We start from the raw sequence: 18,422 nt of genomic DNA, 5'->3' as shown, positions 1-18,422 counted from the left end.
CCTTATTATTTTTCTGGATCCCACGGTTTCTATTAAAAGGTTTTGCTCCAATGTTGGAATCAAAGAACTCAATATACTGTTATCTGGAGAGTCACTCACTTACGGTAATAAATTAATTGATCAAATTAATTGATCAAATTATTTTATTTTGTTTTATATCCTTAGGATATAAAACAATAAAGGATCCAATAAACCTTTCCCTTTGAGGAATAGATTGGCCATACATTTGCAAACGGTATTTGTACAAGATACCTGCAAGACTTTCTGTTAAAGAAATTGTGTATTGACAAAGGTAAAAGCTAAAATACCTTTAACAGTAGGTATTGTTTATGTTTAAAACCACAGGAATTAGGATTCAGTAAAGTTCTATGGAGCATAGGAAGATATTTACTCGTTTTGTTTTCCTAAATTCTGCCACCCAAACCTGTCGAGGATCCTAGACCTTCATCAGAAATAAAGACCCCTCCTAGAGTGGCCACAAAACTTATTTGCTGGATTCTGCGAAGACATTTTCAGTCTTAAAGAGAATATTCCACCCAAATGAAATGGGAGACTGGTTGCAGGGCCTAATCTGTGAAACATTTATCCTTTTTGATCGGCCATTCCCATTCTTAAAAAAAAAAAATCACGCAGTAAGCATGAATCGGCCCCACCTCCCCGAAGTCCAAGTGAAAAAACCAGTTGCGGCCTCCCAGTCTCAATACAAAGTATTGCTGGTGACCCATTATCTTTCCAAAACTACTTTGGGGTCCCTTTAGGGTTCTTGGAGGGGATAGGAGTGGGCTACCGAGGCACGGGTGGGCTCTTTTTAATCGGGCAATCCTGCTCTTCAAACCTGTATCCAGAGTGAATGCCTGGGAAAACTGAAGCAGAGGGATCAGCCACACTTCAGGCCTATTCTTAGTGACTGCCTACTAACCCTTAATGATACTTTCCCTGAAGTATCTGGGGTGATTTCTGGGGCTGCAAAGAAAAAGGTGGTCTTGTTTTGATCATGCAATCCCGTTCTTTAAAATCAAACCCGGCATGACCACGTGGGACACTCCAGCCAAAGCAGACGGCTAAAAGGCTCCAGAACTTTGGTTTTCAATGCAGAGTGTGGAACATCGGCCTCTGCTACCATTTGAGGCCAATTTTCCACACAACTCTGGGGGGAATTCAGGGACTCGGGGCTGGGGTATGACGACCCCAAAGGGTTTATTGAGATCATCTGGCCCTGGAGAGGGTTTGCATGTAAACTTGGTCGTACAGGGCCGGCTGTCAGATCAGGACGAGAAGAATAAGTTCATTGTTAGGTCTTTATGACCTCTGACCCTGTAATGACAGAGGGTGACAAGAAAGGTCAACCCTCTGGCTGAGAAATAAAGTCCCTTCAGTGAGTCCCTTTGCTTAAGGTTAATGTCTTTAAGGTAAAGTATAACTGCTCATTTATCCACTCAGTTATTGTTTTCTTTCTGACAGGTTTGTTGATTGATTCTTTTTACCCTTTTATGTTGAGTTTTGCTGCCACCAAGTGGCCAAATTGAGTTTAGTTGATTTGATTCATGGTCAAGATTTCTGTTGCTGAAAGGATTAAATGTAGCTCAACGGGTCAATTGCTTTTAGTAACAGATATTACAAAAGTCCGTTTCTCCACAAATAAAATGAGAAATAAAAGCAATATAAAACCATTTAGAAAGGTGTCATCTCTGTTTTTATTGTGCTACTGTTTACTGGTATGAAAGATTTATTAAAATATGCTAAATGTCAGATAAATTCAGGTAATGCACATATTTAACAACAAAATATCACATTGATATAATCATGAAAGTAAAACAAAAGGTCAATCATGACAGTTGCATAAAGTCTCATATGGAGAAAATACAAAGCATCATCTTAATGAATCCAATCAATGCAGTTTACTGAATAACTCAATTCATTACCAGGTTTTCTCTACATAATCAGGAGAAATTTCGCTTCTCAGCTAACTCTAGAAATGTAGGGCCATCTTCCTCAGATGACTATTTCAGCTTAATAAACTTAGCTGAAGATCCATAGTAAAGTCTAATCCCAGCATACAGAGGCTGAGTGAATCTGGTCTGGACTCTGTGGAGGAGAGTCGGGGTTTCAGAGATGCTGTAGAAACACAGAATACCTGCTATATGATCCAGGTACACTCCTAGTCTGGAGGAAACTGGACCTGGTACTGGAGTTTTAATGTTGTTATGATGAAATATGTAACTATTTCTGGAACAGTGACATTCTAAAGACCAAGATTTTTCATTGGATCCAAACCTACATTCATCTGACAATTTTGATCTACTGATATTCTTGTATGAAACTGCAACGTAAACGCCTCCATCTTTCCACTCCACCTCCCAGTAACAACGTCCTCTCAGACTCTCTCTACTGAGGACCTGAAGAAAAACAGTGAATCTGTCTGGATGACCAGGATAAGACTGTTGTTGGTCAATTGATGTTACTTTTCTGTTCCCCTCAGATAATAACAGATTCATGTTTGCCGTGTTTGGATCCAGAGTAATTTTTTGTGAATATTTTAAGGATTCATCTCTGGTCTTTGGTTCTGGTTCAGTCAGTAAAACATGCACATTAGCAATCTTAAGTGAGATGTTTGTCCATGAGTCTCTCAGGATGTCCTGTAGTTTGTCTCTGAGCTCTGACACAGCTGGTGTCACGTCCTCAAAGTATCTCAGAGGATGGATGTTGATGCTGGATGAGTGTGTAGACTCACTGAGTGCTGGCAGTGAGGGGTAGTTGAGGAGAAACTGGTTGTGATCCTCTGTGTGTGAGAGCTGCTCCAGCTCAGCGTCTTTCCTCTTCAGCTCAGTGATCTCCTGCTCCAGCTTCTCCTGAACATCTTTAACTTGACTTACTTCAGTTTCCTGCTGGGATCTGATCTGCTGCTTCACATTAGAGCTTCTTTTCTGGAGGAGACAGATCAGCTCAGTGAAGATCTTCTCACTGTCCTCCACTGCTTTATCAGCAGAGACATTGATGGCCTCCACCTCCTGTTGAAGCAGCTTCACATCTTTCTCTTGGTTCTGGATTCTCTGATGGATTTGTTGTCGACTCTCCTGGAGCTTCTTCTGCTTCTCAGCTCTTTCTGTTGCAGCTGGGACTGTTTCATGTCCTTTATGTTCATCCATAGTGCAGAGATAACAGATACACTGCTGATCAGTACGACAGAAGATCTTCATCACCTCATCATGACGAGAGCAGATGTTTCGTTGGAACTTCTTTGTGGGATTCACCAGCTTATGTTTTGCCAAAGCTGGAAATTCATAATGAAGCTGAATATGTTTCTCACAGTAATTAACAAAACAAACCAGACATGACTTGACAGCTTTCCTCTTCCTCCCAGTGCAGACATCACAGGCCACATCTTCAGGTCCAGCATAGCAGTGATCAGCTGGAGCAACGTGGAGTCCAGTCTTCTTCAGATCCTCCACCAACTCTGATAAAATTGTACTTTTTCTCAATGCAGGTCTTCTTCTGAAGTTCTCTCTGCACTGAGGGCAGCTGTAGATTCTCCTCTGATCTCCATCCCAGTATCGTCTAATACAGTTCATGCAGTAGCTGTGTCCACAGGGAATAGTCACCGGATCCTTCAGTAGATCCAGACAGATGGAACAGGTGATCTTCTCCAGCTGCGTTGTTCTCTGCGCCATTTTGCTTCTCAGCAACAATGACTGTGTGAGTTTTATGTCATAGGGTTAGTGTTAGGTTTAATTAGTTTGAACTTTAGTCCAGTCATGTGATTCATTCAGTTAAACTTTGAGCTCTGCCATTATTGTTTTGCCCTGTGATATCTAAAGGGTTGGGCAATAAACATAAGGCTGAACAAAAGTGGGTCTCACTGGTTTGAAGCAAATCAAACAGGCAAACTGTAATTTTGTCGCATGAAACGTTTCCTTGTTTTGTGCCTCTAATAAGGCACAAACCCAACCGAGAGGTTGTGCCATTCAGTTTAATCAATATTCAACAAGTTGAACAGAGAGTCCACATTGTGTCATTACACAATCAAGCAGATAAATACATGCAACACAGTTATATTATGAACATGAACAGTTCACCCACTCGTGCGTAATCAAATGTCTCAGGGTTTTGATATTGATCTGGAGGCTGAATCTGCACCCTGCAGCCCCACTGGACTCTGGAATTACAAACGGGAGCTAAAGTTTTGAAATCAGGGAACATTTTTCAAATTGAAGTGATCAGAAGTCAGCAAGATTGTATGAGTGAAGGAGGATGCTCTTCTTCTGCGTCAGACACGCTCCAAAGCCTCCACAGCTCAACATGCTGTCAGCTACCGGACAGCGAGATGCATTTAGCTCAGGGTCCAGTTCAGAGAGGATCCTCAGCTGGGATTAGTCCTAAATTAGTTTAAAATGTAGATCCAGATTTCATGATCACTTTCTCTTATTCTGGCAGCAGTTTGTCAGTTATAAAAAACCAAGTAATCCCCAGATAAAAAGGTAATTCTTAACATTAAAAACAAACTGCTCTTCAAATTAGACCAACAACTGCATAAAGGAGCTATTCAAACAACAGTCTGTAAAGCCACACCTGTAACTAAGCACTTAACCTCAATTAATGTGACTTTTGAACCTGTAGCGTCACGTCTGACTGAAATTTAGGTCAGGCAGCCATTGCTATCATCCATTTACAAGTTGATGATCTTGTTTACAGAGCTACGGTCTATGTGTGCAACAACAGGTACAGAACCAGGGAAAGCTGCTTCAGCTCTATAATTCACATCTGAATTAGATGGGAAGTGGTGCTGCTCTCAGCTGGGTCGTCCCCAGACTCTGTCTTCCTCATCAGCTGTGAGTTAAACCCCAAAGAGAGAAAAAGAACAGCCAGGATGTTTAGATGCTAAAAGAGAAACAATTACTTTGGTATTAAATCTTGTTCAAAAGTATACATTTCTATGCTCATTCCCACGTCGGACCATTTACAGCATGTCTCTCTCTAGTCGAGTTTTATTCTCTCAGAGGAAAAGTTTCCACACGTCAGGAAGTCCATTTAGTAGATGTTGGTTTTGTTTGGATCTAAATACAACTCAGAAATAAATGTTCCTAATGATGAAGTTTAACTGATTTTCAATCACGACCCATTCGTGCTTTCCTTCACAGGTCCTGACTTTAGTCAGCTTGTTCTAGCCCAAAACTGGTAGTTGCACATTTTTGTCCACAAGATGGCAGCGTTACAAAGCAGAGGGTGCCTTTTCCAAGGATTGGTTCAAATGAAGTTATGTATTGCAAGAAGATTGATGCACTTGAAATACCATGAGGTATGTTGTGTCAGCCATGTTGGTTAATTTTATTGAATTAAATATTTGTTGATTAAATAACTACAATAAAGATTTCTGGAACATTAATTCCAGGAACTAAGGACGATGAGTCATGTGAAATTGATATTTGTTATACAAATATCTAAGAGCATTAGATTCTAAATTTATTAGGACTTTTAAAACTAAGAGCAGAAAAAAACATAAAGATTTAGAAATAAAAACGCCTAAAAACACATTAATACAGAGAGGAAAATGAACATCACTTTTTAATAACCTAAGCTGATTTTAGGGATTTACAGAGTTTTTTATTTTAAAATATTTCCCAATGAACACATTTACAGCCCCAAATCGATGTGCATAAACATTTTAAGAACGTGACCACTTGTCTGCTCAAAATGCTCAGTAACAATATTTGTGTCTGAATAAAGCAGACAGTGAGTCTTGTTCTGTACATTTCTACTTTTAAATTAATTTCTACAATCAGGTTCAGCCAGAATTTGTCCAGTAAAACAATGACTGATATCCTGATTAATGATCATGTGGATTAGAACAACATTTACATGTCTTACTTTGTCAGACCAAATGTAATTATTTAAGGAGAATCAAAATGAGCATTGATAGCCTCCATGGCAGGAAGAGGCACCACTGAAACCAACCCCACCATCAATAAAACCCCAAACAGGATCACAAAGTAGCTACATAAAGAAAGGTGATTCTCTGAGCAGTGAAGAAATGGCAGTCGTGATGTTTCTTCATCAATGCCAGAGACTAAAGAAGCTGAAACTAAAATACACACCTTCAACTAAATTTCAGATCTCTGCTGACTATTTCGGTTTAATGAACTTTGAAATGGAGTCGGCATGAACATAAACTCCAGCATGCAGAGGCCGAGTGAATCTGGTCTGGACTCTGTGGAGGAGAGTCATGGTTTCAGAGACGCTGTAGAAAGACAGAACACCTGCTCTGTGATCCAGGTACACTCCTATTCTGGAGGAAACTGGACCTGATACTGGAGTTACAATGTTGTTGTGATGAAAAGTGTAATTGTTTCCGTCACAATATAATGACCAAGATTTGTTATTAAATCCAAATAAACACTTATCTGATCTTCCTGCTCTGTTGATGTTTTTGTATGAAACTGCTACTCCAACTCCAGCTCCACCTCTCATCTCCACCTCCCAGTAACAACGTCCAGTCAGACTCTCTCTACTAAGAACCTGATAATAATAATCACTGAATCTGTCTGAATGATGGGGATAAGATTGTTCTTGGTACACAAATATTACTTTTCTGTTCCCCTCAGATAAAACTAAATTTTTGTGTACTGTGTTTGGATCCAGAGTGATTTCTTGTGAATATTTTAAACATCTAGCTCTGTTACTTTCTTCTGGTTCTGCCAATAAAACATCCACCTCAGTGACCTTCAGTTCGATGTTTGTCCATGTGTCTCTCATGATGTCCACTAGTTTGTCTCTGAGCTCTGACACAGCTGGTGCCACGTCCTCAAAGTGTCTCAGAGGACGGATGTTGATGCTGGATGAGTGTGTAGACTCACTGAGTGCTGGCAGTGAGGGGTAGTTGAGGAGAAACTGGATGTGATCCTCTGTGTGTGAGAGCTGCTCCAGCTCAGTGTCTTTCCTCTTCAGCTCAGTGATCTCCTGCTCCAGCTTCTCCTGAACATCTTTGACTCGACTCACTTCAGTTTCCTGCTGGGATCTGATCTGCTGCTTCACATTAGAGCTTCTTTCCTGGAGGAGACGGATCAGCTCAGTGAAGATCTTCCCACTGTCCTCCACTGCTTTATCAGCAGAGACATTGATGGCCTCCACCTCCTGTTGAAGCAGCTTCACATCTTTCTCTTGGTCCTGGATTCTCTGATGGATTTGTTGTCGACTCTCCTGGAGCTTCTTCTGCTTCTCAGCCCTTTCTGCTACAGCTGGAACTGTTTCATGGCCTTTATGTTCCTCAATATTGCAGAGATAACAGATACACTGCTGATCAGTACGACAGAAGATCTTCATCAGCTCATCATGACGAGAGCAGATGTTCTGCTGAAGCTTATTGGTGGGATTCACCAGTTTGTGCCTCTGTAAAGGTGGAGCATCATAGTGAGGTTGGAGGTGATTCCCACAGTAAGAAACTGAACAGGATAAGCAGGACTTGACAGCTTTCCTCTTCCTCCCAGTGCAAACATCACAGGCCACATATTCAGGTCCAGCATAGCAGTGATCCGATACAGCAGCTTGGGATTCAGTCTTCTTCATATCGACTACAGAAGCTATCATGATGTTCTTCTTTGGGAAAGGCCTCGGTATGAAGGCTTTCCTGCATTGAGGGCAGTTGTAGATTCTCCTCTGATCTTCTCCATCCCAGTCGTCATTAATACAGTCCATACAGTAACTGTGTCCACAGGGAATAGTCACCGGATCCGTCAGTAGATCCAAACAGATGTAGCAGGACATAGATTCTAAGTCTATCTGAACTCCTCTCCAAGCCATTTTGCCTCTCAGCTACAATGAAAATGTTTGACTCAGACAACCTTGACTGTCAACAGGTGCAAGCTACACCCACTTAAAAAATATGTGGATAAACTGGAATCACTATTTCATAGCAGGAAGACGATATATTTTCAGACGGACTGATTTCCTGAAGGTACATTAACCCTTTCTGGTGCCTTTTTCCGCATACGTGATAAAGAGGAACGATTCTAGGTTCTGATCCTTAGTTGTTCCCACCTACCAGTCACTTTTTAAGTTCTATATAAAGTTAAAGTAAGAGCTCACATATCAAATATTCAAAAATGAAATTTGCCAATGAAAACCTTTTCACAGTTTTGTGAATGATGCAGTAAACTGAGTGGACTGAATTCACATTAAAGCAAACTAACAAAAACAACTCCTGAGCAACTCAGACTCCTGAAACTGTACAAACAATAGCTAAACAAACTATGTTTCTTTAATTAACCCAAACAGACTACAATAGACTGTCACAGTTGTTCCGGTAATATTCCGACACCAGGCAGCTTCAGTAGCCCATCCATCACTTCAACACACCCTGAGTCTTTGACCTCAGCCTCAGTGTAAGTATTTCTGATGTCTTCTGCCTTTCAGCAGGAAGGTGCTGGAGACGAGATTCTGGCTCCGCAGGTTGATTATGTAGCTCAGAGATTACATGTTATCATGATGTTTCTCCCATCCTGACTAAAGCCTTCCTCTCATCCCCACACATGGACATGTCCCTCAGTGTCTCTTGACTGGTTGCTTCACCAGTGTTTTCTAACAATGAACAAATAAAGGAAAAGTCAGATTTATGTATCATTTATACTGTGTGTGTAGACAGGTATGTAGGGGTGGACAGATGTGTGCACCTTGGGTATATACTTTATAGATTTATTCTTGTATGCATTCTGTTAAAGTAGATGTATTGATTGATATACATTTTATAAGGGATTTTCTTTTTTATATGTTCAAATGTGTGTGTTTGCACACATGTATGTATACATATATAGATGCACATATTTATGTTATTGTTAATGTGGACATGCTTGACACAATGGTCATGTCTGGAATGAATCAATAAATGAAATTAAACCTGGTTCAGCAGAGTGAGGGGGGATAGAGAGTCTTTATGGGAGTCAAGGAATTATAACATTTTATTTCTATGTCTTTACCAGCTCCTCAGTTATCAGCAGTAATATCTTTATTGGCATGGCAGCAGGAAGCCCTTCTTGTAATCACTGACCAGCATTTTGGATGTTTTCTCTGGTATTTTGGTGGAATAAAATCTGGTGATCAGCTCCAAGTCCTGATTGAGGTTGGAAGGCCTCAATGCCATCGCCCTAATCCTTATTCCTGGTGACAATCTCTGGTTTACTTAACAGCACCATAAACAACCAGTCAGCTCATTAGAGATATTTATTCTTTAAACTTAGAAATTAACGTTTTCTGAATTTTAGTACCAGATTAGTGCTTAAAGTGTATTACTCTGTTCTTCTAAATATGGTTATAAAAATAATTGCTTAGATATAAACATGAAACTGTGAGAATAAACAACATTCACACAGTAAATTACACACCAAAGACTTGAGGGAAACTGAATTTGAAATGTGCAGCCCAGCAGCTCTCAAGTCCAGACAGGCATTCAAAATAGTTCAAATAAAATATCACCTGTGCTGCTTATTAACTGCTAACTCACTAAAAACTCCAGACAAAACCTTCTACGAAGCATAAACAAATCCTTTCAATCAGAAAAACCATCAGAGGTATAAAAAACATATTTTAATGTCAGTTTAGAAAATGTAACTCTTAGGAACCTATTAAAATTGCATCCTTTATTTAAAAAAATGTAATCTTACTTTAAATTTGATGAGATTGTTTAGTTGTCCGTCGATATCTGTCCTGTAGCACGGCCAAAAGAAATAGTTAAAAACCTTCAGGCTGATACTTTCATCATAAAAGGTCAGTAGTGGCCGGAGTGGCTCAGACCGGCCTATTCAAAGTAATCCATTATTAAAATCATGTAATTATAATCTTACATGTTAAATCTACAAACACGCATTGTTCTGTAAACCCTTGCAGTTCAAAGTGTTATCTAAAATATTCCAGGTAACATTTGCATCACAAATGTGTAGATTTATGTCAACTGGAGTACAAATCTCAAACATGTTTCCTTTTCAACAATATCAGAATCCATATTTAGGTCAAAGGTCAACACTAGCCCCACAAACACAGACGTCTCCCACCAAGAGATAAAAACAGGAAGAAAAGAAAAACCAGCAAACAGCAAAACCAAAACGAAGAAAAAAAAGAAACAAACAGAAAAACATGAAAAAGTGGAACTATTAAAGATATTACTGGTTTCTAGGACTGAGGAAACAATCATGTTCACGGTGATGATGAGGCGATAATAGAGGTCGACACAAAAATCCTGCTGTGTTTTTAAGATAAAAGCAGAATAAAAAAACAAACAAAACAAATGCAGCTATATATATATAAATATATAATCATAAAAATATAGTAAAGAGAATAATTCCATTTCAGCCAAAGCAGAACAGATTTAAATGATCTCTAGAGATCTTAAGTTCCTAATTACATCAACATTTGCAGCCAAACACCATTGCATACAACAATTCACTTTAAGAATATTATTACTTGCCAACACAAAATAAAATATAAACCACAAAAACTTTAAGATTATATTTTGTCCACATATCTGCTTTTTCATTTCAACAACCAGTTTGACCCAGAATCTGATCTGTGCTGTAAAATTCTCTTGATTGATGAGGATAATTAGTTTCTATCTGCAGACCTGAATATGCAACATTTGATTTGACAAAACAAATATGAATATAATTAGTTTAGGTGGACAAAATCCTCCTGAGCAGTGACTGTCTCCATGGCTGAACAGAAACAGGAAGGGGCAGCACCCAGACAAACTCCAACATCAACAAAACAACAAACAAGATGATAACGTATCTCCATAGAGACAGCTGATCTCTGAGCAGAGAAGCTCTCAGCAACAATGATAGAAACTACAGAAACTGAAACTAAAACACTGTTTTTAACCAATTGGACCTCAGATCACTGCTGACTATCCAGGTTAATGAACTCAGCAGAGGATCCATAATAGTAAATCCCAACTCCAGCATGTAGAGGCTGAGTGAATCTGGTCTGGACTCTGTGGAGGAGAGTCATGGTTTCAGAGATGCTGTAGAAACACAGAATACCTGCTCTGTGATCCAGGTACACTCCTATTCTGGAGGAAACTGGACCTGATACTGGAGTTAAAATGTGATTGTGGTGAAATATGTAACCGTCTAAGTCACAATATAATGACCAAGATTTGTCATTGGAACCAAATGCTTCGGTTCTGCTGATGTTCCTGTTTGAAACGGCTACAGCAACTCCTCTGCCTCTCAGCTCCGCCTCCCAGTAACAACGTCCAGTCAGACTCTCTGTACTCAAGATCTGAGAAAAAAAATCACTGAATCTGTCTGGATTAATAGAATAAGGTTGTAGTTCATGATTTGATTCTACCTTTCTGTTCCCCTCTGACAATAACAGAAATCTGTTTGCTGTGTTTGGATTCAGAGTCATTTCCTGTGAATATTTTAAAAATCCAGCTCTGGTCTTTGGTTCTGGTTCTGAAAGAGCTTCAGTGATTGCCAGTTCAACGTTTCTCCATGTGTCTCTCAGGACATCCTGTAGTTTATCTCTGAGCTCTGACACAGCTGCTGCCACGTCCTCAAAGTGTCTTAGAGGACAGATGTTGATGCTGGATGAGTGTGTAGACTCACTGAGTGCTGGCAGTGAGGGGTAGTTGAGGAGAAACTGGTTGTGATCCTCTGTGTGTGAGAGCTGCTCCAGCTCAGCGTCTTTCCTCTTCAGCTCAGTGATCTCCTGCTGCAGCTTCTCCTGAACATCTTTGACTCGACTCACTTCAGTTTCCTGCTGGGATCTGATCTGCTGCTTCACATCAGAGCTTCTTTCCTGGAGGAGACGGATCAGCTCAGTGAAGATCTTCTCACTGTCCTCCACTGCTTTATCAGCAGAGACATTGATGATTATTACCTCCTGTTGAAGCAGCTTCACATCTTTCTCTTGGTCCTGGATTCTCTGCTGGATTTGTTGTCGACTCTCCTGGAGCTCCTTCTGCTTCTCAGCTCTTACTGCTGCAGCTGGGACTGTTTCATGTCCTTTATGTTCATCCATAGTGCAGAGATAACAGATACACTGCTGATCAGTACGACAGAAGATCTTCATCACCTCATCATGACGGGAGCAGATCCTCTGCTGGAGGTTCTTGGAGGGATCCACCAGCTTGTGTTTCTTTAATCCAGGAACATCATAATGAGGTTGGAGGTGATCTCTACAGTAGGAAGCTGGACATGATAAACAGGACCTGACAGCTTTCCTCTTCCTCCCAGTACAGACATCGCAGGAAACATCATCAGGTCCAGCATAGCAGTGATCATCTGGAGGAGATTGGAGTCCAGTCTTCTTCAGTTCCTCCACCAACTCTGATAGCATGATGTTTTTCTCCAGGTTAGGTCTCGGTATGAACTCTTTCCTGCACTGAGGGCAGCTGTGGATTCTCCTCTGATCTTCTTCATCCCAGTGGTGTTTAATACAGTTCATACAGTAGCTGTGTCCACAGGGAATAGTTACCGGATCCGTCAGTAGATCCAAACAGATGCAACAGGAGAATTTTTCTTTGTTCAGATGATCTCCTCTCTCAGCCATTTTCCCTCTCAGTTCCTGGGATGTTTGAATTTCAACTGTTCACTAGTAAAGTTGGCTTAAAGTCTGATCAACACAACATGTCTCTGCAGCGAATGTTTATGGTTACACCCACTGCCTTATTAAACATGAGGAGGGAACAAGAAAGTATGTTCTTTCAAGTCCAGACAGGTAGGTAGTTCAAGTGAACAGAAAGTTTTGGTTTTATTCAACTCGCCTTTCTGCTGCTTTTTAATTGTTGACATACTCTAAAGTCCCTGAATTAAAGCTCTGAGCTCAATTTATTGGAAGTAACCTTTCTACGTCAAAATAAGGAGATCGTGTCATTATTCTCATCCTGGAGATTCTACCTCATCAGTAAGAGAGTAAAATTTGAAGGAGTAGATTCTGACTGTTGTTTAAATTTAATTAAGCAGGGAAAATACAGAAAACATTACAGCTGAAAGAAACCAGTGTCCTGCCTTTAGAATACATGTCTGGGTCATTCTTTGATTTTTTTCAGAACTACTGAATCCTCCAGAGGGCAAAACAAAATCTCAAAAAGAAAATTATTGGGTTTTTTTTAAACCTAATTTGTATTCATTCTCACAGGATTGTTGGTTGGTTTTTGATGTTTTTGTTGAGTTTTGATGCCACCAAGTGGACAAATTGTATGTACTGAGTTTACTTGAAACAGGTCAAAGATTTCTGTTGCTGAAATGATTAAATGCAGCCTTATATATGTATATCACTGCTTCCTGTTTGTAAAGTCTGTGTATGACCTGAATCTGTGTTAATTTCACAAGGAGAGAAATTTTAGTATTATCTTAAGACATCAATTAATTATATTTTACTTATGTACAGGGTGGTTTTAATGCTGCTTAATACATGAAACTTTCTGGTAAAATGAAAACTGGTCATAAACTGTTTTTAACTTTGTTAAAAATGTGGCTTTTGTTTAATAATGTGACATGGGTTTGAAAAAACGTGTGTAAAATTGTATCCATGCTGGAGGAGGATTTGTTTTTATACAGGATGTTTTTGTCCGACTGCTGATCTCTGCGTCTCGGTGCTGCAGTATGCGTAAAGAAACGGCTGCAGGAAGGCAAAGCAAACTCTACGGACCTGGATAAACACTCCCTGTTTCTACCTGTATTTATGTCCAGACATTGTTTACCTTCTCATGTGAAGTGTGTGTGTTTGCTGGTTAATATTTACAGATTGCATTTTTGCTTGAATGAGGACCGTGTCTGCTGTTGACCGTCTCTATACGTGTCTGAATTACAAACATGTTTCTGCAATAAATGACTGAACTACTGAGCCTCTGACACCAAACGACTCTTCTGACAGAAAAGCTGTAAACCTTTACAAAACTGTGGAGGAAGGGTTGGCTTAACAGAGATGGCAAAGGTCATCTGTTTCCCCAAAAATAAATACAGAGAAATACACTGTTAGACCTTTTATTGTAATTTTACAGTAACTTACTGGCAACACTGTTGCCAGCAAGTTACTGTAATTACCATTCTACAGTACCCTTACTGGCAACAGTGTTGCCAGTAAGTTACTGTAATTACCATTCTACAGTACTCTTACTGGCAACAGTGTTGCCAGTAAGTTACTGTAATTACCATTCTACAGTAGTCTTACTGGCAACACTGTTGCCAGTAAGTTACTGTAATTACCATTCTACAGTACTCTTACTGGCAACAGTGTTGCCAGTAAGGCAACAGTACTCTTACTGGCAACAGTGTTGCCAGTAAGTTACTGTAATTACCATTCTACAGTACCTTTACTGTTATGATATTTCACAGTTAATTTTTACTGTGAGTGTGCTTTACAGTTATAACTGCATTACTGTAAATGTAGTTTCTAGTATAATACAGTAATTGTATTTTATAGTAAAGCTGGTCTACTGTAAACTTGTTTCACAACATAATGTCAGAGTTTTACTGTAAATTAAAGTTTACATTTCTTTAAGATAAGAATATTTTACCATAAACCGAAAAATTTCATAAAAGAAATTTTAGTCCAAGTACTGTGAATAACAGGTATTTATTTTCAGCAGATTTGTAGAAATAAAATCCATTTACATATTCGCAATGTCATAAAAAACAATGTCACAATACAATATAATGTGCTATAAAACAACAAAACCATAGAACACATTTCCTACATCAGAAGAACTTTTATTCCATTCGTCAAACAAAATCAGTGGGATCCATCTTGTGGAAGCTGAACTGTAAAGAATAAGACAGACAATGTGGGAGGCCGTGAGATGGTCAGGAAGTTATCTACATTTTCAAATCGACAGGAAGTTGACAAATTAAGCTGAAGTGACAATGTTCAAATGCATAAAATCTTTGTCATAAAGCAGCATTAAGTTGATAATTTGTTTTAAAAAAAATCAATTGGACTGAAGTGATAATAGAAGCTGCATAAAGAATGAGCAGGACTGGCTTCACTTCAGGTTTTTGGATTGTTTATGGCAAAAGCAGTCAGTCAGTCTTCAGTAATTCAAAAGATTGCGTACTACAAATGTCCCCAAGGGGACGATGAAGTACAACAATCTTTTTAGTCATTTTGTTGGTGCTGACGGATTACTGCAAAGGTGTGCCTAATAAACTGAAAACTGCATAGTATAAAAATACACCACACTTAAACGACTACACACTTATACATTTCTGTGATTTATTAAGAGATGCAGCGACATCCACTTTTTACCACAGACACAGAAAAGATGCAGGCTACTCTAAAGGGCTATTGTGTAGGAATCACATGCCATTTATAAATAATCATTAAAATCATATTAAAAAGGCTAAAGTAAAGTCAGAGCATGCAAGATAGGAGGAAAAGACAACAAAATAATAAACATTTACATTTGGTAAAATACTTACCTAGTTGGAAGTCCTCCATTCAAATTCAGCAAGTTGTTGGAAGAAGGTGGTGATCTGGGAGTTGACACTGACTACTTTCCTCTTGACAAGACTTCCCGTCTTGCGGCTTGTACCGACTTTGGCTGTGCATTTGGTACCAACATCTGGATTGATCCTCACAAAGAATCTTTTAACAGAAATAAAATATATTAATTGTATTTTTTAATGAAGACGTACAATACAGCAATCAGCTATGGTTCTTCATCATCAGTCAAACTGTCATTAAATTTAATTCATAAATGGCTTGGTGTAGAGTACTTGCCATTGTATCATCTCCAGCGTGGTGGATGCTGACTCCTGATACTCCAGATTGAAGACATAATATGACCCAAAAAAGACAGCAAGGACGCTGGCAAAGTCATGTAGTTGCTCAGGCTGGAAAAATACCTTCTCCTCCATACTGACCATCCACCGGGTTGCAGACATCAAGCTATTTCCTAAAATAGACAAACCCTTGTCAGGCTAACGCTAGTGAGTAAAAGTACAGACTACCGTAACAATTACATACATTGCTACGAAAAAATTATAGTGATAGAAAATATTCCTCTTACCAAGCATGATTACCCTTGGTGTAGTGGGTAAGGTCATTTCCATTTCAACAGACATCTTGGTGGAAGATACCTTTAAAACATAAAAGGAAAACTCTCTTAAATATGAATTACTGGTAGTAATTTATATTTAAAGGGCCAGTTCACCCAGATTACAACAGGTTTTTGAGAACCTCATCCCGGAGACTAGACTAGATTTTACCCCTACATCCTGCTACCACTCTGAAACAGCGGATGTGAATGACAGTTTGTGGGGCTAAATGCATTTTTTAAAGCATTACATTCCACAAGTGTTCAGTCTGACGTCTGCAATGGCGGTGACTCCTGTGCATGTGGGACCTGAATGCAGAAAATGTTCTGAAGGAAGCAGGACATTGCTCTATTCCACATGCAAACCGATAATTAGCTGTGTGTTGATGTTTCTTCACATGACTACAAAATTCTGTAAATTCTGAAGTACAAATGCTGCAGAATTTACACCTGTACATAATTGCACCTGTTAGTACTGACTTAACTTTAAATTTGCAGGAGCATGGTTTAAACATGTGAACAATCCTTATATGTAACCAGGGTTGGAAATTAACTTTTTTGTCCACCTGCCACTGTGACTGAACCAACTCAAAAAATAACAGAAACCACTTTAATGTTTTTCACCTTTGTCCTCATTTACAGACTCTCATACACTATGTTGGAGATGTAATGGTACTTTAGCAGGCTAACCAGCTGTAGCAAGCTCAAAGTTATAGATTAGGTTAGCTGCTCCTCTACATTTCCAGACTATTTTGTGGCTTCAAATATGTTTGAAGAGCTTTTTACCTGTTGTCTTGTCTTTTGAAGAGATGAAGCTATGTTAGCAGTCAGCAGGACAGAACTGCACAGCCACTTGGAGGGAAAAAGCTTAGGAGTTAAAAAAAAAGGTCATCTGAAGAAAAGAAAAAAAGAACAAAGTTAGAAATTCATCCTGACCTACGTAGCTAATCTGCACTTTTAACATTTGCAAGATCATAGTTTAAACAAATGAACAGTCATTAGATGTAAAAAAAAAAGAGAAGGGGATCAATTATGAGTTAAGGTTATATTGTTCGACAAAGGATGTAGCAACAATGCTAACAGACACTCAGCACTGAGCTCATCTCAACCCAAAGCCGCCCGAAGAAGATTAAGCGGCAAAAGTCAAGCTAAAACCTTCAACGGTAAAATTAGCACCTTAGCTAATGTTAATTCCGAACCAGCTCAAAAAATAACCATCATATTTTCCTATCTTTCACCTCATTTACAGACACGTAACTTATAAGGTTGCAATATGCCAGTTATATAAAACACCAGAGTTAGTAAAGGTAACGTTATGTTACCAGGCTAACCAGCACAAACCAGCTCATGCTATAATGCTAAGTTATAGCATGATGCTATAAGCTACGTTAACTCCATCTAAAATGTACATTTCCAGACTAGGCTTTGGCTTCAAACAGTTTTCTAAGAAGTGTTTTCTTACCTGTCTTGAGGAGCTGAAGCAGTGTGAGCCCACAGCACGGAGACAGAGCTGCACTTGCACTTGGAGAGAAAAGCTTCGGAGTTTAAAACAAACGTCATCAGAAAACAGTTGGAAGCCACGCTTGATGACGTAGCTAGATAAACTGCATGTTAATGTTAGCTAGGATGTGAAAAAAACAAAAGTACATTCTCTCTTTCTGCCTTAAAAATATGTTAACCACTAAAGGAGTAAAAATACAGAAACAGGGAACCACGATGAAGCAGCTATGATGACCGTTGGAAATCAAATATAATTCTTACTGTATATTATAAGTACAGTACCACTACTGTAATGTGTAAACAGTAAATTACTGCAAATTCAAAACATACAGTAAGTTACTGTAATACTATGTACTATACCCATAATGCAATGCAAACTACAGTAACTACTTGTAAAGATGTCTTATAGGGTGACCAAACGTCCGTATTTCCCGGGACATGTCCGTATTTCACGTCCTGTCCCGGGCGTCCCGGGGTTTTTTTAGAAAGTGAGGAAATGTCCTGTTTTTTAAATTACCTTCATTGGACCATTATATTTACAGGCACTAGGGCACTGCGCACGGCGCTGCGTGTGACGTAATCCCTGAGCCGCGTCAGTGCGGGCAGCCCTGTTCTTAATCAGAAGATAGATAGCGTGGCTGTCAGTAGCCAACAACATACGAAAGCGCAAATGTATGTTTACCTACTATTTACAAAAGAGTTTCCCCGCTTTCAGACCCCCCACCCCCCCCTCGCTACAACGTGTCCTGGTTTTCCCAACTGAAAATATGGTCACCCTATTTATGGTAGTTTTACTGGGCATTTTGTGGTATTTAACTGTAAAAAATACAGCAAAGGCTAACAGTGTATGATGACCGTTGGGAATCAAATATAATTCTTACTGTATATTATAAGTACAGTA

At 39.3% G+C, this 18,422-nt stretch overlaps 3 protein-coding genes across 3 annotated transcripts; all 3 read right to left on the bottom strand.

Annotated features, from left to right (window-relative positions):
* Positions 1-1,697: 1,697 nt before the first annotated feature.
* Positions 1,698-3,699, bottom strand: LOC102232411 (tripartite motif-containing protein 16-like). The gene has a single exon (XM_005815768.2). It carries the CDS (start codon positions 3,666-3,668, stop codon positions 2,001-2,003), a length of 1,668 nt encoding a protein of 555 aa, XP_005815825.2. The 5' UTR covers positions 3,669-3,699; the 3' UTR covers positions 1,698-2,000.
* Positions 3,700-5,529: 1,830 nt separating this feature from the next.
* Positions 5,530-9,461, bottom strand: LOC102233198 (tripartite motif-containing protein 16-like). Its single transcript, XM_014475213.2, has one exon. It carries the CDS (start codon positions 7,789-7,791, stop codon positions 6,118-6,120), a length of 1,674 nt encoding a protein of 557 aa, XP_014330699.1. The 5' UTR covers positions 7,792-9,461; the 3' UTR covers positions 5,530-6,117.
* Positions 9,462-9,550: 89 nt separating this feature from the next.
* Positions 9,551-12,650, bottom strand: LOC102232935 (tripartite motif-containing protein 16-like). Its single transcript, XM_023346959.1, has one exon. The coding sequence runs from the start codon at positions 12,532-12,534 to the stop codon at positions 10,873-10,875; it is 1,662 nt and encodes a 553-aa protein (XP_023202727.1). The 5' UTR covers positions 12,535-12,650; the 3' UTR covers positions 9,551-10,872.
* Between the last annotated feature and the right edge of the window lie 5,772 nt (positions 12,651-18,422).

The sequence above is a fragment of the Xiphophorus maculatus genome, chromosome 14, assembly GCF_002775205.1.
Source record: "Xiphophorus maculatus strain JP 163 A chromosome 14, X_maculatus-5.0-male, whole genome shotgun sequence".
Classification (NCBI taxonomy): domain Eukaryota; kingdom Metazoa; phylum Chordata; class Actinopteri; order Cyprinodontiformes; family Poeciliidae; genus Xiphophorus; species Xiphophorus maculatus.
This window is presented reverse-complemented; position numbering and strand designations above follow the sequence as displayed.

Coding starts and splice junctions, on each gene's coding strand:
- LOC102233198 (XM_014475213.2), bottom strand. CDS start 7,791: ATGGCTTGGAGAGGAGTTCAGATAGACTTAGAATCTATGTCCTGCTAC.
- LOC102232411 (XM_005815768.2), bottom strand. CDS start 3,668: ATGGCGCAGAGAACAACGCAGCTGGAGAAGATCACCTGTTCCATCTGT.
- LOC102232935 (XM_023346959.1), bottom strand. CDS start 12,534: ATGGCTGAGAGAGGAGATCATCTGAACAAAGAAAAATTCTCCTGTTGC.